The 17,466-nt window shown below is 35.7% G+C and overlaps 1 protein-coding gene and 1 long non-coding RNA gene across 6 annotated transcripts in view; both read right to left on the reverse strand.

Annotated features, from left to right (window-relative positions):
- PHKB (phosphorylase kinase regulatory subunit beta) overlaps positions 1 to 17,466 on the reverse strand; it is a 218,620-nt gene that overhangs the window by 43,042 nt on the left and 158,112 nt on the right. For all 5 annotated transcript variants that reach the window (XM_079117626.1, XM_079117624.1, XM_079117623.1 and 2 more), the window contains 2 exons: positions 2,339 to 2,394; positions 1,718 to 1,811 (listed from right to left, as the gene is read on the reverse strand). In XM_079117626.1, the coding sequence (XP_078973752.1) occupies positions 1,718 to 1,811; positions 2,339 to 2,394 (150 nt within the window). The remainder of the gene's footprint in view (positions 1 to 1,717; positions 1,812 to 2,338; positions 2,395 to 17,466) is intronic.
- LOC306648006 lies at positions 4,352 to 14,847 on the reverse strand. Its single transcript, XR_013760244.1, has 2 exons — positions 14,236 to 14,847; positions 4,352 to 8,669 (listed from the first exon to the last, which is right to left on the reverse strand). It is a non-coding gene; the product is annotated as an uncharacterized lncRNA (long non-coding RNA).

Below are 17,466 nucleotides of genomic sequence, written 5' to 3' on the forward strand. Positions count from 1 at the left end.
TTTTTAGCCATACCACAAACCCAAATTGTAAATAATTTGTTAACACCCTCTTTAAAACAACAAAATATAAAATAAGTCAGGACCAGTTATAAGTCTTTACTTACTCTGCAAGAGAATGCTTTCTACTGCCTCTGTGATGCCACAGCACATTGTACAAACATTTATTATAACAATTATGAATCAGACTGTAATAAACTATTTTTTTCCCTTCCATTCCACTAGACTCAGAAGTCATTTGAGTGCCCTAAAGGGCTATGCATATAGCAAATGTTTGCTGATGAATGAATAAAATGTCACATTCAGATAACTTGCTAGCCATGTTGGCCTTTTACATCTTGACCATGTGTTATCTGGTATAGACTCACATACCATAAAACAATTTTGCTAATATTAATTTGACTTGAGAAAATGATTTTGGGTTAATTTACTTTAAGGGTAAGTTTATCAAAGACTAACCATTTGTTACCATTCTCTAGACCTTTCAGTGAAAGACCAGAAAAGTTTATCAGAAGAAACAATCTGTACAACCTTATTTAGACAAGGGTACTGTGTGAGAGCTTTAGATTCTGGCATTCTTTTCTCCTCTTTAATTGCCTCCTCTCCTTGTTTTGTAGTTCCTCAATTCCCTCTTGATCTCATGTATCCTCTTCTACTTTTCTCCACCACAAAATACAGCTCCTCATCATTTACACAGCTTGGCGTAATTTTAATGTGTTAGCTACTCAAAGGATCCTTGTGTTTTTAGTCTTACGAAGTAGGGAGACGAAAGGACTCTTAATTTTTTTTAATAAATTTTTTAGAGGAGGTATAAGGACCCTCTAGAAGTGGTGTTCCTGGTGACATGTCAGTCAGATTCTGGGCTGTGTTGCCTACAGACAAGGTCCAGCCTGATGACCAGCAATTATGTCCTGCATTTTCCCATGTAATGTGTACCTTGCTTCTCTATGCCTTCATTCTCTTGTAGCATCAAGGCTTTGACCAAACCACTACATCAACCTAATCAATTTAACCTTGATTATTTAAGAGAAATTGTTACAAACACTTCTGCTAAACTCTAAGGAGTTTGTTCCCATATTGTGTTTAAAAATTACCAAATAAAAGTGATAGTTTATGAGTCAACAATTTCCTGTCTCTAATGAGCAAGAATAATCATAAACACAGGCACTTTTGGATCTGTGTGCAAAAGGCCTCAAAAGTCATCTTTTAATCTCATCCCAAATAGGTCCATAACTACAAAAAAGATAAATTCAAAGATTATTTTATAATTTCTTTGAGACCCAGCAAACCAAAGGAGTAGGAATTACTTCAGATTCTAAGTTGTAAGGCAAGATAAAAAAGGGAAGTAGTGATTTTAAAAAAAGTTTAGATAAGTTTAGATAAGTTTAAGTTTAAAAAGGAAAAAAATCAAAATATAAAGGCCAGTTTTACATATGACAACTAAAATTAAGACTAATTTAAGTGTTTAGTGTAAGTTAGTAATGGACTTGTGCAAGGAGTAGAAAATCAGTAAGACCTATAAAAAATGTTCACACACAATGCATTAAGTTAACAACACCCAATATAATGGATTTCTCAACTTAATTAGAAACTTTGGTATTAATTATTGTATCCCAGAATTGGATTTTAACTATGCATCTTGCCTATAAAACCAAGTCCAACCACTATGCTCTATTACCTCTACAAAGGAGAGAGAAAGTACAGAGGCAGAATAACTTACTTTCACAAGCTCCTGCTGAGGCCATATCTGAATGGGTTCCACCTGCTGAGGAGTTTGAGTTTGAATACCATAAGTGTTGAGAAAAACTTGAAGGCTGTAAGAACATAGGCCAAAAAAAAAAAAAAAAAGACATTTTTAGACAATGCATTTACAGTTTAGGGAATGGAGCCAGGAAGATAAAAGGGATGGACCATGGACTACACTAACTTGGAACATATTACTTGTTAAATCAGCAATATGCAATTATGCTGGAATCCAGAGGCCCCCACCACCCCGATTTTCTTCAAAGCACCATATGTGCTTTGCGGGCTGGCAGGAAGGGTGAGTAGTGATTTTGGAAATCTTCATAATGTGTTTGCACTAATTTCTCATAACTATGTCCCAGATATCACCCTGGCACTGGTTGAAGTTTTTAATATTCACATGAACTAAGATAAAATTATTTTTAAACATGAAAAGAGTGTTGTGCTGGCACTTAAAGTGGTGTTAATGACATTCTTGAAACCCTGTCAGGAGGTCTATGAAATTAATCTCTACCCATATTCAATATGGTGAGCATAAAGCCATTATTCCCTCTCCCCTCCCCCACAAAAGAACACGGCACCCATTCAGATTTCGTACCGTTGGCTTTCTGCTACAAGTGCTACATGAACTACCAAATCATTTTCCAGTGGGCCCTGTAACAAAGAATAAGGGAGGGGAAAACATTTTGAAAGATTTGGTTATCATCAGCTACAATGAGAATCAAGGACAATATTAACTATCTCTAAGCAGTTCATTAAAATGATGGACACCAGCTGGCTCTAAGCGGCAGCTTTTCTTTCCTTGCTCGCCACTGCCTACTAATCAATTTGATAGTGTAGACAGAGTAATGGAACACCAAGGAATGGAAAGTCATAAATCTCATCACTACCAGAGGGGCTAGTCTGTCAAGGCTATTTTGAATGATGCATAAGAGTAGTTTGGGGACTGAGAGTCATTTTCTATCATTTAACTCTGAAGGGAAGAGGAGGCACTAAAAATAAAAACCCAATTTATGTATTCCTGTTTTAAAAAATGATTGTGAGTTAAAACTGTTCATTTGACATCTTAACCATATATAAGGTTATTCTCTTTCCTTTTAGTCAATTTCCTTTGGCTCCTCATACACTGAAATAGCTTTATTCTAAAATATAGTTCTTATGTTTGAGAATGAACTACCCAGTTGACTATATAATTAGCATTATGTTCATTAAATACAAGCTGTTGGACTTAGTAGTTCTAATCAAGACAGCATTAGATATTTGCTACTCTTTTTGTGTTGAAAAGATTCACTATAACATATATTATACACTGTTAAAATGAACCCAGTTTTGAGCCTGTATATAATTAACAGAGAACATTAACAAGCACCAATAAATTACAGTACTAGGGAGCTGTGAAAATACTGATCGGATATAACTCCTTTAGTAGTAATGAATCCAACATTCCCAATAGTACGCTGTAAAACATTTGATTTACCATCAGTCAGTTCCTCTGTATAGTGTTCAATATGCCACTAGAATTTATGTATGATGGCAGGCAAGAAACACCAGAATACATATATCAGCAGTAAATATCATACAATCAAAGGGATGGTTCCCAGAATCATCGTGAAAGTGCCATTACAGGCAGAATTTCATGTGATTTGAATGAATGTATAAGAAAAAAATATGATGTAACCATCCAGTAAAACAAATACACATTAAAAATGTTATAAATTATATTTTTATTTGATAAAGAACTCATAATTAAATGATTCTCAAAAGTATGAGAAAAAAATTATTCAGAGTCTGAGATTTCTAACAACAAATGCAAAAATTAAGCCAATGAGACCTAGTATTTACTTTGTAAAAAAAAAAAAAAAGGATTAACCTTAGAGTGGGCCATTATCTATAATCTTCAGGCAATTATGGAATTCTTAAATAAAAAGCAAGTGAAAACATATACTAGAATACAGATGCTATTTCAGCAACAATAAATAAGGCAGTTTACTGATTCTAATTGGCAAATTAATATCTTCTTTTTGAATCATAGGCCTGTTTAGGGTAATATTTTCATTTGTCTGACAGAGTACTCAGATCTAAAATGGTCATTCTACATGCTGAATCAAAGTTAGCATCTGGTTAGGGTCTATTAGATGGCTATAGAACACCTTAACTGTAAAGCACCAGTATTTCAGAAAGTTCTAATTCATGAACCACCTATCATAATGGGGTTGGGCCTTCAGCTCCCATCCAATTCACCCCATTCTCCACCCTCAGAAACAATTCAGCACAGGAAGTCCTACCTCGACTTCCTCCCTCCCTTTCATTGCCAAAGTTGGAACCATCTTTTCTCTGTTTTTATCATTTTCTTCAAAGTGCAAACATCGTTGTTGAAAACCCATGATGTATGTGATAACTTCCTAATAATAATTAATATCTTTTTTCCTGAATGGTATTTTCTCTAGTAATATTGTAATATTTTCAGCTTTTAGGTTCAATGTACACAAACAGGTGCATATACACATATGCACACACATACTTAAGCCCTGTATGGTACCAGCATTCTCTACATTATATACATTCATTCCCTCATTCATTTGACCAAGGGCATAACAATACACAGGACCCCATGTTAGATCCTGACATTTATAGATGAATACAATCTACTGGTTTTTTTTTTTTTTTTTTTTTTTTTTTGAGGAGTTCAGAGTCTACTGGGAGAGACAGATAACAGATAAGTTTTCACATGTGTTTATTATCACATAAAGGTATTTCACTGGTATTTTTTGGAAGATCTACTTCACTAGAAAAATGGCTACAGGGCATCTTCTTGATATGTATAAATCATATTTTATTTAATAAATGTTTGTTTTGTTGGACATTTAGGTGTTTTCTAATTCTCCACTTCTGCAGAGAATATAACTGTCTTTAAGAGAATTGTTGATGATTTAGAAAGAGAACTTAGTACTATGACACAAGATAAATGAACATAGTATCTGACACATAAAATAACTCTTAGGGCACTAATTCTTGCTGCAGTTGTACTTATTGTTATTTTCACACCTACCCAAGGACAGCTGCTCCTCTCTGTTAAATTTCTGTTAAAATTCATGTCACCTTAGATTGCACTGCCTTCCACCATTTTAAAACATGTGAACCATCCATGGTTATATCATTAGTCCTATTTTATATGGTTAGTTCTTCCCCAACGAATTCCCAACATCTTTTAAATGTTTGGCTCCCATACCCTCCAAACTCATATGTTGAAATTTTAACCCTGAGGTGATGGTACTAAAGGGTGGGTGCTTTAGGAGGTGATTAGGTCATGGGTGTGGAACCCTCATGGTGCCCTTCTAAGAGCGGCTGGGAGAAACTCTTTCTACCATGTGAAAACATGGTAAAAAGAAGCCACTGTGAACCAGAAAACAGACCCACACCTAGACACTGAATCTGCCAGCTCCTTGATCTTCTAGAACTTCTAGAAAACTTCTGTTGTTTATAAGCCACCCAATTTATGTATTTTGTTATAGCAGCTTGAACAAACTAAAACATTTAAATACTACCCAATTCTCTCTACTTTCATTTCTAAAGCATAAGACAATAAATATTTCCTTACCTTTCTTGCTTCTGCAACTCTGCCCTCTACCCTGCTTTGCCTTTAGAAATAGATAAACCCCTCATATTTAAGTCCTTGGTCACACCACATTTTTTTGTTCTCACACATACCTCATTCACTCTAGTAGTTTTAAATTATTACCTCTAAGAAGATCATAAAATGTTCATTTATACCTTTAGTTCTGAATTTCGTCTTGGGCTCTGATTCCCACATTTTAAACTGCTTTGTTTTTGGATGTTATTTCTAAAGTTAATTCTAAAATTCAACTCTTTGTCAACCCCACCTCTATGCCAAATAGGTTCTTATTCCTTACTGTGCATAATGGGTCACTATATTATCAGAACTTCAGGGTCATCTTTGATGACTCCCTTTTACACTCCAAATCCAGTAAGTCATCCAAATCCTGTTAATCCCTCCTTCACAAAGTACCTTGAATCTTGTTTTCTATCTTTTCATATCTATAGCAACCTTTAATATTGAAAAGTAAGAGCAAACACATAAAAGCATTATACTCTTAAGCCAGTTGCAGTGATGCATACTGTAGCCCCAACGACTCAGGAAGAGGATCATAAATTTGAGGCCAGCTTTGATAACTTAGTAAGACCTTCAGTAACTTAGTGAAACCATGTCTTAAAATAAAAAATAAAAAGGGTTAGAGATGTGGCTAAATGGTAAAGTATCCCTGGGTTCAATACCTACTACTAAAACAACAATAACAAAACCTAAATAACACCACAAACAACTATATTACTCTATGTGCTAGGAACTGTTATAAGTGTTTAACAAAATATTATTCTCACTTTACAGATAACAAAAAATGAGTCTCAGAAAACTTCCAAGGACTTAGTAAGCTAGCAAATGGTAGGGCTGGAATTCAGACCTACTCAGTTCGACTGCAGAGTCTGGACTCAAAACCACTCATTTATCCTGCCTATCCAAGTGTGGAAAGAGGGAAGGTTTTGAACTTGAAGGACTCACATACAAAACCATCTTATCACTTCCTTTCAGCAATGATCCTGGTCATCTAACAAGTCCTTAAAATGAACTACAGATTTGCACCCTCACTCTAATCATCCTTATCCACGTAAGGCTCCACATTATGAACCATTTGTGTAAGTCATCCTTGATTCCTCTTTTTTCTTTAATGCCCACAAATGATAATACCAGGAAGCTATTTTAACCTACTTACTCATCAAAACACCTCATTGAGGAGGGTTACTATAATTATTCTCACTTACTGATGAGAAAACTGAGGCATAGAGTGGTTAAAAACCTGGGGACGTAGCCCAGTAGCAGAGCACTTGCCCAGCATGCGTGAGGCCCCAGGTTTAGTTCCCAGTACTGGAAACAAACAAACAAAAACCTTATCCAGGGTCTGGAGGTGTAGCTCAGTGCTAAAGTGCTTGCCTAGAAAGCATGAGGCTCTGGGTTTGATCCTCGGTGCGCACGCCTGCGTGTGCGCACAAAAATAAGTGACAAGGTGGGGACTGAAATCTATATAGCTCTCTTATAGTATACTCTATAGCTCTCTAATGTGTTACTAACTCATCAGTAAGTTCCATTATCTCTACCCCCAAAAATATATCTCAAACATACTACTATCACCCTACTCAAAGTCACCCTGATCTTTATTTGTTCAATCAACTGTTCTTACCTACTTTAGTCTTAAACCCCACCCATTCATAGCTGTCCATTCTGCAAACAGCAATGAGGATACTTTTTAAAGTATAAATCATATCATCTCATCAGCACCCAACACTACCCACCCACACTCGCACACCTGAAAACTCTCCAATGACTTCTTATCACCCATGAAATAAGAACCAAACTGTTTACCATCGCCTATAAGGCCATCCATTCTCATTCTCCCTTGTCTTCTTCACCATGTTTCAGTCACACTGGACTGAAACAACTGTGTTCCCATCACAGGGTCTTTGGACCCTGTGTTTGGACTTGTTTGGAATTGTTTGGACTTGTTTGGAATGTTTTTCCTCCAGATTGGTGAATGAATGTCTTCTCATGATGCAGGTCTCAGTCATCACTCTTAGAGACCTTTTCCCTACACTGTGGCTGAAGTTGCTCTCAGGCATCTCCAGGCCTTTTCTACTTCTTTACCTTTTTTTGTCTGCCTCACAGTACCTGTCAGCTCCAGAAATTATATTACATTGTTTATTTATTATTATTCATCCTCCAGAAAGTAACTCCTTAGAGTAGAGACCTTGATCTACCTTATTTTCTAATTTGTCCTACTGCCTGGCACATAGTAGGTATCATTATTATTTGATGAATGACTGCACAGACAAGTTTCTCAATTCTGTGTTTATCTGTAAAATGGGAATAATAATATTTAGAATGCCCATCACATATGGGGGATCAAACAAATGAGGGTATGTAAAATGTTTAAACTTTGATCTGCTACAGGAATGATATTTGTAGTAGTATTTGTTGTGTGACTCTCTATGTTACTTAACCTTAATAAGCCTTGATGTGCTCATTTGTAAATAGAGAATAATAAAAATAACTACTTCATGCAGTTATGAGGATAATACAGAATGCATATAAACATTTAACACTGGCATATAATAAGTGTTCAAAAATATCAACCTTTTCATGAACTACAATAACAACCACAACACTGGTTTATATAATAGGTTTCTTTGGTTTTCTGCCTCGCACCTGCCTTTGTCCATCTTCTGTACTTCTGTCAGATTAATTTTCTTGTATCTGTGATTTGTATGAAGGAGGCAGTCAAAAATATTTGTTGAATGAATGAAGGAAGAATGATGGGTGAGTAAACAGATATACCTGTTTAACATTTAGGACATCAGTTCTCTACTCCAAAACCAGTGTTTCCTAAATAAAGCCCAAACTTCCAAAGGACCTTTATAACTTAGCTGCAACCAACTATTCCCTGTCTGTCTCCCATCTGCTTAAGAAGATACCATTCAAGAAAACAGCTCACTCATGTCCATCTCAAGATTTTGCCTATTGTCCTTCTTGTTTGGACAACCCCTATTGTTCCTTTTTATCTAGTTCCTGACTCATTTTTTCAATCGAGTCTCTACTCTAAACTCCCTCAAACATACAGGTGTTCAAATATCTTCTGACCCTACTAGCAAGAACAGGTGATACCTGCACCAGTCACTGGGCACTAGTGATGGACTACCACAGTCATCTATATGGAAGTGTTATTTTAGTCTAAACTTTATGTTTAGAAGTAGTTTATATAACTACAGATTAAGCCCCTTGAGGGCCCTCTGTGCTTGCTTTTATCATTGGGAATTTACACAGTATTTTGTACTAAAAGAAATACAGGTACTCCGGTGGTGGGCTCCTCCCACAGGGCCAAATTCTCCAGCATCTCGGAGCAGGCCCCCCAGTGAGAGCCTTTCTGCACAGAACCAAGTTTCAGTTCCCTGAACCAGGGCGGCAAGTTCCTGCCCCCAGGTTGCTTCAGGGGCCAGGACAGGGCAGCCAGGAATTTCCCCAAGCAGCCCGCAGCCCGGCCCCCTCCGGCGGGACGCGCCTATCCAGGCTAGCTTCTCGAAGCAGACCGCCCAGTGAGAGCCTTTCCACACAGAGCCAGCTCCAAGTCCTGGAACCAGTAGAGGACTAGGGGCAGCTTTCCTTGGAAGCACTGCATTATCAAGTTACTCCAAGATTTCAGGCTACTGAAGGCAGGAGGGTGAGACACTGGAAATCTACAGGGACACTATAAGCCAATAGAAGAATTCTGAAATATCACAAAGTCCCACTGATATCTGACCAGTATGAGAAAACGAGGGAAGAAAATGTCCCAAACAAACCTAGATGCTATATCAATAAAACCCAATGACAGCACAGCAGAAGAAATGTCAGAAAGTGACTTCAGAATGCACATAATTAAAACAACCAGGGAAGCAAACGAGGAGATGAAAGAGCAAATGCAGGCATTAAATGATCGCACCAATCAACAGTTAAAGGAGCAACTATAGGAAGCAAGAGATCATTTCAATAAAGAGTTAGAGATATTGAAAAAAAGTCAAACAGAAATCCTTGAAATGAAGGAAACAATAAACCAAGTTAAAAACTCCATAGAAAGCATAACCAATAGGATAGAACACCTGGAAGACAGAACCTCAGACATTGAAGACAAAATATTTAATCTTGAAAACAAAGTTGACCAAACAGAAAAGATGGTAAGAAATCATGAACAGAATCTACAAGAATTATGGGATATCATGAAGAAGCCAAATTTAAGAATTATTGGGATTGAGGAAGGCTTAGAGAAACAAACCAAAGGAATGAACAATCTATTCAATGAAACAATATCAAAAAATTTCCCAAATCTGAAGAATGAAATGGAAAACCAAGTACAAGAGGCTTATAGGACTCCAAATATACAAAATTACAACAGACCTACACCACGGCACATTATAATGAAAATACCTAACATACAAAATAAAGACAGAATTTTAAAGGCCGCGAGAGAAAAGAATCAAATTACATTCAGGGGGAAACCAATAAGAATATCAGCAGATTTTTCAATCCAGACGCTAAAAGCTAGAAGGGCCTGGAACAACATTTACCAAGCCCTGAAAGAAAATGGATGCCAACCAAGAATCTTATACCCAGCAAAACTTACTTTCAGATTTGATGATGAAATAAGATCCTTCCATGATAAACAAAAGCTAAAGGAATTTACAAAAAGAAAGCCGGCATTGCAGAACATTTTCAGCAAAATATTCCACGAGGAAGAGATGAAAAACAATGATGCAAATCAGCAACGGGAGGAACTAGCCTAAAGGAATAGCCAAATAAAGGGGAAACCAAATCATGTCAAAAAACAAAAATGAGTCAAATGACTGGGAATACAAATCATATCACAATAATAACCCTGAATGTTAATGGCCTGAACTCATCAATCAAAAGACAGAGACTGGCAGAATGGATTAAAAAGAAAAATCCAACAATTTGCTGCCTGCAAGAGACTCATCTCATAGAAAGAGATACCCATAGACTAAAGGTGAAAGGATGGGAAAAAACATACCATGCACACGGACACAGCAAAAAAGCTGGATATCCATCCTCATTTCAGATAATGTGGACTTCAAGCCAAAACTAGTCAGAAGGGATAAAGAAGGACATTACATACTGCTTAAGGGAAGCATAAATCAGCAAGACATAACAATCATAAACATCTATGCCCCGAACATTGGCTCATCCATGTACGTCAAACAAATCCTTCTCAATTCCAGAAATCAAATAGACCACAACACAATAATACTAGGCAAGTTTAACACACCTGTCTCACCACTGGACAGATTGTCCACACAAAAATTGAATAAAGAAACCATAGATCTCAATAACACAATCAACAATTTAGACTTAACCAACTTATATAGAATATACCATCCAACAAAGAATGAATACACCTTCTTCTCAGCAGCACATGGATCCTTCTCTAAAATAGACCATGTCTTCTGCCACAAAGCTACTGTTAGCAAATACAAGAAGATAGAGATACTACCTTATACTCTATCAGATCATAATGGATTGAAATTAGAAATAAATGACAGAATAAAAAACAGAAACTTCTCCAATACCTGGAGATTAAATAATACACTATTATATGATGAATGGATAACAGAAGACATCAGGAGGGAAATAAAAAAATTCTTCGAAGTAAACGAGAACAAAGACACATCATATCAAAATCTCTGGGACACTATGAAAGCAATACTTAGAGGAAGATTTATTTCATGGGGTGCATTCAACAAAAGAAGTAGAAATCAACAAATAAACGACTTTAACACTACAGCTCAAAGCCCTAGAAAAAGAAGAGCAGACCAACACCAAAAGTAGTAGAAGACAGGAAATAGTTAAAATCAGAGCCCAAATCAACGAAATTGAAACAAAAGAAACAATCAGAAAAATTAACAAAATAAATAGTTGGTTCTTTGAAAAAATAAACAAAATTGATAGAACCTTAGCCACACTAACAAAGAGAGGGAGAAAACTAAATTACTAAAATTCGGAATAAACAAGGAAATATCACAATAGACATGAATGAAATACAAAACATAATTAGAAGCTATTTTGAAAATCTATACTACAAGAAAACAAAAAAACTTGAAGACATCAACACGTTTCTAGAGACATATGAATTACCTAAACTGAACGAGGAGGACATACACAACTTAAATAAATCAATTTCAAGCAATGAAATAGAAGAGGTCATCAAAAGCCTACCCACAAAGAAAAGTCCGCGACCAGATGGGTTCTCAGCCGAGTTCTACAAAACCTTTAAAGAAGAGCTCATTCCAATACTTCTCAAAGTATTCCATAAAATAGAACAGGAGGGAACCCTCCCAAACTCATTCTATGAAGCCAATATCACCCTGATACCTAAACCAGACAGAGACACATTGAGGAAAGAAAATTTCAGACCAATATCCTTAATGAACATCGATGCAAAAATTCTCAACAAAATTTTAGCATATCGCATACAAAAATATATTAAAAAGATAGTGCACCACGATCAAGTGGGTTTTATCCCAGGGATGCAAGGTTGGTTCAACATCTGGAAATCAATAAATGTCATTCCCCATATCAGCAGACTAAAAGTTAAGAATCACATGATTATTTCAATAGATGCAGAAAAAGCATTCGATAAAATACAGCATCCCTTCATGCTCAAAACACTAGAGAAAATTGGGGTAGTGGGAACATTCCTTAACATTGTAAAGGCCATCTACGCTAAGCCCATGGCCAATATCATTCTAAATGGTGAAAAACTGAAAGCATTCCCCCTAAAAAAGGGAACAAGACAGGGATGCCCTCTTTCACTACTTCTATTCAATATCGTTCTTGAGACTCTAGCCAGAGCAATTAGACAAACCAAAGAAATTAAAGGGATACGAATTGGAAAAGAAGAACTCAAACTATCCCTGTTCACTGATGACATGATTATATATTTAGAGGAACCTGGAAATTCCACCAGAAAACTCTTAGAACTCATAAGTGAATTCAGTAAAGTAGCAGGTTACAAGATCAATGCCCATAAATCCAATGCATTTTTATACATAAGTGATGAATCTTCAGAAAGAGAAATTAGGAAAACTACCCCATTCACAATAGCCTCAAAAAAAATAAAATACTTGGGAATCAATCTCACAAAAGAGGTGAAAGACCTCTACAATGAGAACTACAGAACACTAAAGAAGAAATTAAAGAAAACCTTAGAAGATGGAAAGATCTCCATGTTCTTGGATAGCAGAATTAATATTGTCAAAATGGCCATACTACCAAAAGTGCTATACAGATTCAATGCAATTCCAATTAAAATCCCAATGGTGTACCTTACAGAAATAGAACAAGCAATTATGAAATTCATCTGGAAGAATAAGAAACCCAGAATAGCTAAAGCAATCCTCAGTAGAAAGAGTGAAGCAGAGGGTATCGCAATACCAGATCTTCAACTCTATTACAAAGTAATAGTAACAAAAACGGCTTGGTATTGGTACCAAAATAGACAGGTAGATCAATGGTACAGAATAGAGGACATGGACACAAACCCAAATAAATACAATTTTCTCATACTAGACAAAGGTGCCAAAAATATGCAATGGAGAAAAGATAGCCTCTTCAACAAATGGTGCTGGGAAAACTGGAAATCCATATGCAACAGAATGAACTAAATCCCTATCTCTCACCCTGCACAAAACTCAACTGAAAATGGATCAAGGACCTGGGAATCAGACCAGAGACCCTGCATCTTATAGAAGAAAAAGTAGGTCCAAACCTTCAACTTGTTGGCTTAGGATCAGACTTCCTTAACAGGACTCCCATAGCACAAGAAATAAAAGCAAGAATCAACCACTGGGATAGATTCAAACTAAAAAGCTTTCTCTCAGCAAAGGAAACTATCAGTAATGTGAAGAGAGAGCCCACAGAGTGGGAGAAAATCTTTGCCACTCATACTTCAGATAGAGCACTAATTTCCAGAATCTATAAAGAACTCCAAAAACTCTAAACCAAGAATACAAATAATCCAATCAACAAATGGGCTAAGGAAATGAACAGACACTTCACAGAAAAAGATGTACAAGCAATCAACAGATATATGAAAAAATGTTCAACATCTCTAGTAATAAGAGAAATGCAAATCAAAACTACCCTAAGATTTCATCTCACCCAATTAGAATGGCGATTATCAAGAACACAAGCAACGATAGGTGTTGGCGAGGATGTGGGGGAAAAGGTACACTCATACATTGCTGGTGGGGCTGCAAATTAGTGCAGCCACTCTGGAAAGCAGTATGGAGATTCCTCAGAAAACTTGGAATGGAACCACCATTTGACCCAGCTATCCAACTCCTTGGCCTATACCCAAAGGACTTAAAATCAGCATACTACAGAGATACAGCCACATCAATGTTCATAGCTGCTCAATTCACCATAGCCAGATTGTGGAACCAATGCAGATGCCCTTCAGTTGATGAATGGATAAAGAAACTGTGGCATACATAAACAGTGGAATATTACTCCACCATGAAGAATGTTAAAATTATGGCATTTGCAGGCAAATGGATGAAATTGGAGGATATCATGCTAAGTGAGATAAGCCAATCTCAAAAAACTAAAGGACGAATGATCTTGCTGATAAGCGGATGAGGATATAAGGGGGTGCAGGAGGGGTTAGTTTTAGGGTTAGGGTTAGGTTTAAGTTTAGGGATAAGGAGGGTGGTAAGAATGGAGGAAGGAAGGATTGTATAGAGGGAAAAGAGGGGTGGGCGGGGTGCAGGGAAGGGGAAAATAACAGAATGAATCAAACAACATTGCCCTATGTAAATTTATGATTTTTTATTAAAATAAATAAAAAATGTAAAAAAAAAAAAAAGAAATACAATTAGTACTCATTTGATGATCTGGAAGAGGAACTTTTTTAAATTTTTAAGTATTGTTAATTACATTTAGTGGCAATACAGAAATCTTCCCTTGAGCATACACGGCAAATATTTGAAAATATAAAACTAAGGGAAATAATCATAACTAACAAAATATAGTAATGTTTGTCAATAAAAATGTGAGACCTATTAAAAATAAAACACCACTGAAGCCAGAAAAATAGCCTTTCTACAAACAGAAGGACCATACTATTGTATAAATTAATTTGTAAATTTAACAAAATTTCAATGAAAACAATTTTTAAAGCTATATTACCTGATGCTAAATTTAGTGAAAAAAATAAACAAAAAGTGGGGCCAGCACTGAAATACATTATGGCATTTTTAAAAGCCTAAATAATTTAAGAGTATCATAATAGGTCTCACATTTTTATTGACAACATATTAATATATTTTTTGTTATTGTTATATATGAAATCTTTTCTTCCATTAGATCTTCCAAAAGATTGCTTGAATATATGTAAACTACTGATTTTTGTATGTTGATTTTGTACTTGGCAATCTAATTGAGCCATCTTACTGTTTGTAGTAGCAGTTAATAAAATATCTTTAATCTAAAACAAAAAACCTTTCAGCCATTATTCATCTGAATTTTCCATGATTTCTTTACTCCCCTTTTCTGAAATTCTGTTAACTAGTATACATTGTAACTCCTCTTTCTTCGCATATTTTCTACTTTTTTAATATTTTAATTCCTTCTAGATAATTTTTTAATAAATTTCAATTACTTTGCCTTTTATATTTTAGACTTTAAAAAATCATACTAAATGTATAACACATTTAAATAAGCTATGAAAGAATGTAACAAATCATGTTGATCACAACTGAAGACCAACAATCTGTAGTTGGAAATATTTTGGTTTGAATTTTTCATTTCTCTAATAAAATCAGGTTGTACTTTTGAATATTTTTCATCGTCATAGCAAAAGTACAAAATAAATTCATATTAATCACCTTAAGTGTACAGAAGATGAACTTCTATAGCATAACTTGTCTATAAGCTCAGCACTACTTGTATTAAAACTGTAACTCATCTTGCTCAATATTTAAAACTATGGTAATTAAGACACTGCATGTACATATGTCTAGATTCTAGTTTTTAAATTACTCAAATGAGGTCAAAGTAATAAGGCTAGGAGATTTGCACCTGGGAGCTATAAATAAAACAGTGTAATAGACTTTCAAAGGGTGTACAGAGAAACTTTAATGTGAATGTGCCCTCAGATTTTTTTCTCCTTTTTCTATGTTTGATCTATTTCAATAGATAATTCATTCATAAGGTTCTAAATTATGAAAACATTTTCAGTGAATCTATCCCACTTGGGTCCCCACCTCATTCACTCAGGTCTCTTCCATCTAACAACCAGGTAGTTGTATAATTATTCATCCCTCTTTCTAGAGTTTTCTCATACTTATAAAAACAAGTACTAATATTTGTACTTATCCTCTACAAAAAGGATAGCATATTCAGAGTATTTTTCCCACTTAATCATATATTAAAGTGTTCTTTACATGTATTAGTACTTAGAACATGCTTCATATTCATTCTGTTTAATATTCTATTCTGTAGATGTACCATATGAATTAATGTCATTCTTTTACATTTTTAATCATTTAAGGCTAGTCAACCTTTTGTACTGAAATTTCTGGAAATGGTTATGGTTAAAGAATGGAACCATAAAACACCAAGTTTTACTTTTGATTTTAAGAATGGAACAAGCACTCGACCTAAATCATTCAGCAGCGGCACTTCAGTGACACAGCAAAACTTGACTGTAGCTAAGTCCAAGTCTGAAGTGAATATGGCACATGTCACAGTACATATTTCAGATTATCTGCTGCTGCTACTGTGGTTTGTATTAGAAAAGGCTCTCCAGAGAGACAGAACCAATCATATATTTAAACATTTTTATATTTTTAAACTTAGATATCTATTGTTGTTCTATTCAGGCCTTCAATGGATTGGATGAGGCCCATCTGCATTAGGGAGATAATTTATTCAGTATATTAACTTGGATGGTAATCTCATTGAGAAACACCTTTATAAAAATATCCAGAGTAATGTTTGGCCAAATATCTGGCCAACCAATGGTCCAGACGATTTGATACATAAAATTAACCCTCAAGTGGTTATAGAAATGTGTTACATTGGGGGGGGGGGGCACGGAATGGTGCAAAGTGCCACCTATCCATTGCACTCTTCATCCACTTGAGATCAGGTTTCAAGACAACGCAACTCTAAGAAATGTCCACAAAATGTCTATTTTCTTATCTGCTCTTTTTTCAGTTGTCAATGGACCTTTATTTTATTTATTTATGTGTGGTACTGAGGATCAAACCCAGGGCCTCACACATGCCGGGCCAGCACTCTACCACTGAGCCACAACCCCAGTCCCACTCTTATCTGCTTTTTGATAGAATATAATCCTTTAGTTCTTGATGATTAAAAAATAATTGCCATCTCTTCTATTAAATAACCTATGTAGTATACAGCTACTAATTCTTATTTTTGCAACACTGTACTAAGACCTGGACTTAGATCTGGTCTAAATACTTTCATTTTTAATATAATAATAGGGCTATACTGTATAAAATAATCTACTGTGGCTGGTTTATATAGGCCTCTTACTGAAAGAAAGGCAATGAAGGAAGGAGAAAAGGAAAGGAAAAAAGATGTCAACAAATAAACAGTTCACACCTCATCCAAGGCTGGCCTTGCCTCAAGGGCAGTGCATTTGAAACATTCTATGCTTCTGCTTTGGGGCCTTACAGAACATTCATTTATGCTCATTAGCCTTCATCAGTAGGTCCTGCCAACATTCAGAATTTTTTCATTACACTCATTTTTCAGCAAAACCTCATTAGCTACAGAAACCAGGCAGATGCTTTATATATCTCAATTCCAACTAGAGATACTGCACCCGCAGTATAATTCTTCTGTAGGAGCCAAGTAACAGGTTATGCAGCTTGAACACAGGCACGTACTGACTGAGATGCACTGGCATCTTGTTCTGACATTTCCAACCAAGCCAAAGCAGCAACATGGTAAAAATTAATAAGAAAGGTAAGTAGAAATATAAGAGGAATAACATCAAGTATGGTTAAAAAGCTAAACCTAGCTTGAGAATAGAGCTGGCCAGGGAGAAAATGGTCCTTTAGGTTCTGTGCATTTATATATTG

This window comes from Sciurus vulgaris (genome assembly GCF_902686455.1).
Source record: "Sciurus vulgaris genome assembly, chromosome: 17".
Taxonomy (NCBI): Eukaryota; Metazoa; Chordata; class Mammalia; order Rodentia; family Sciuridae; genus Sciurus; species Sciurus vulgaris.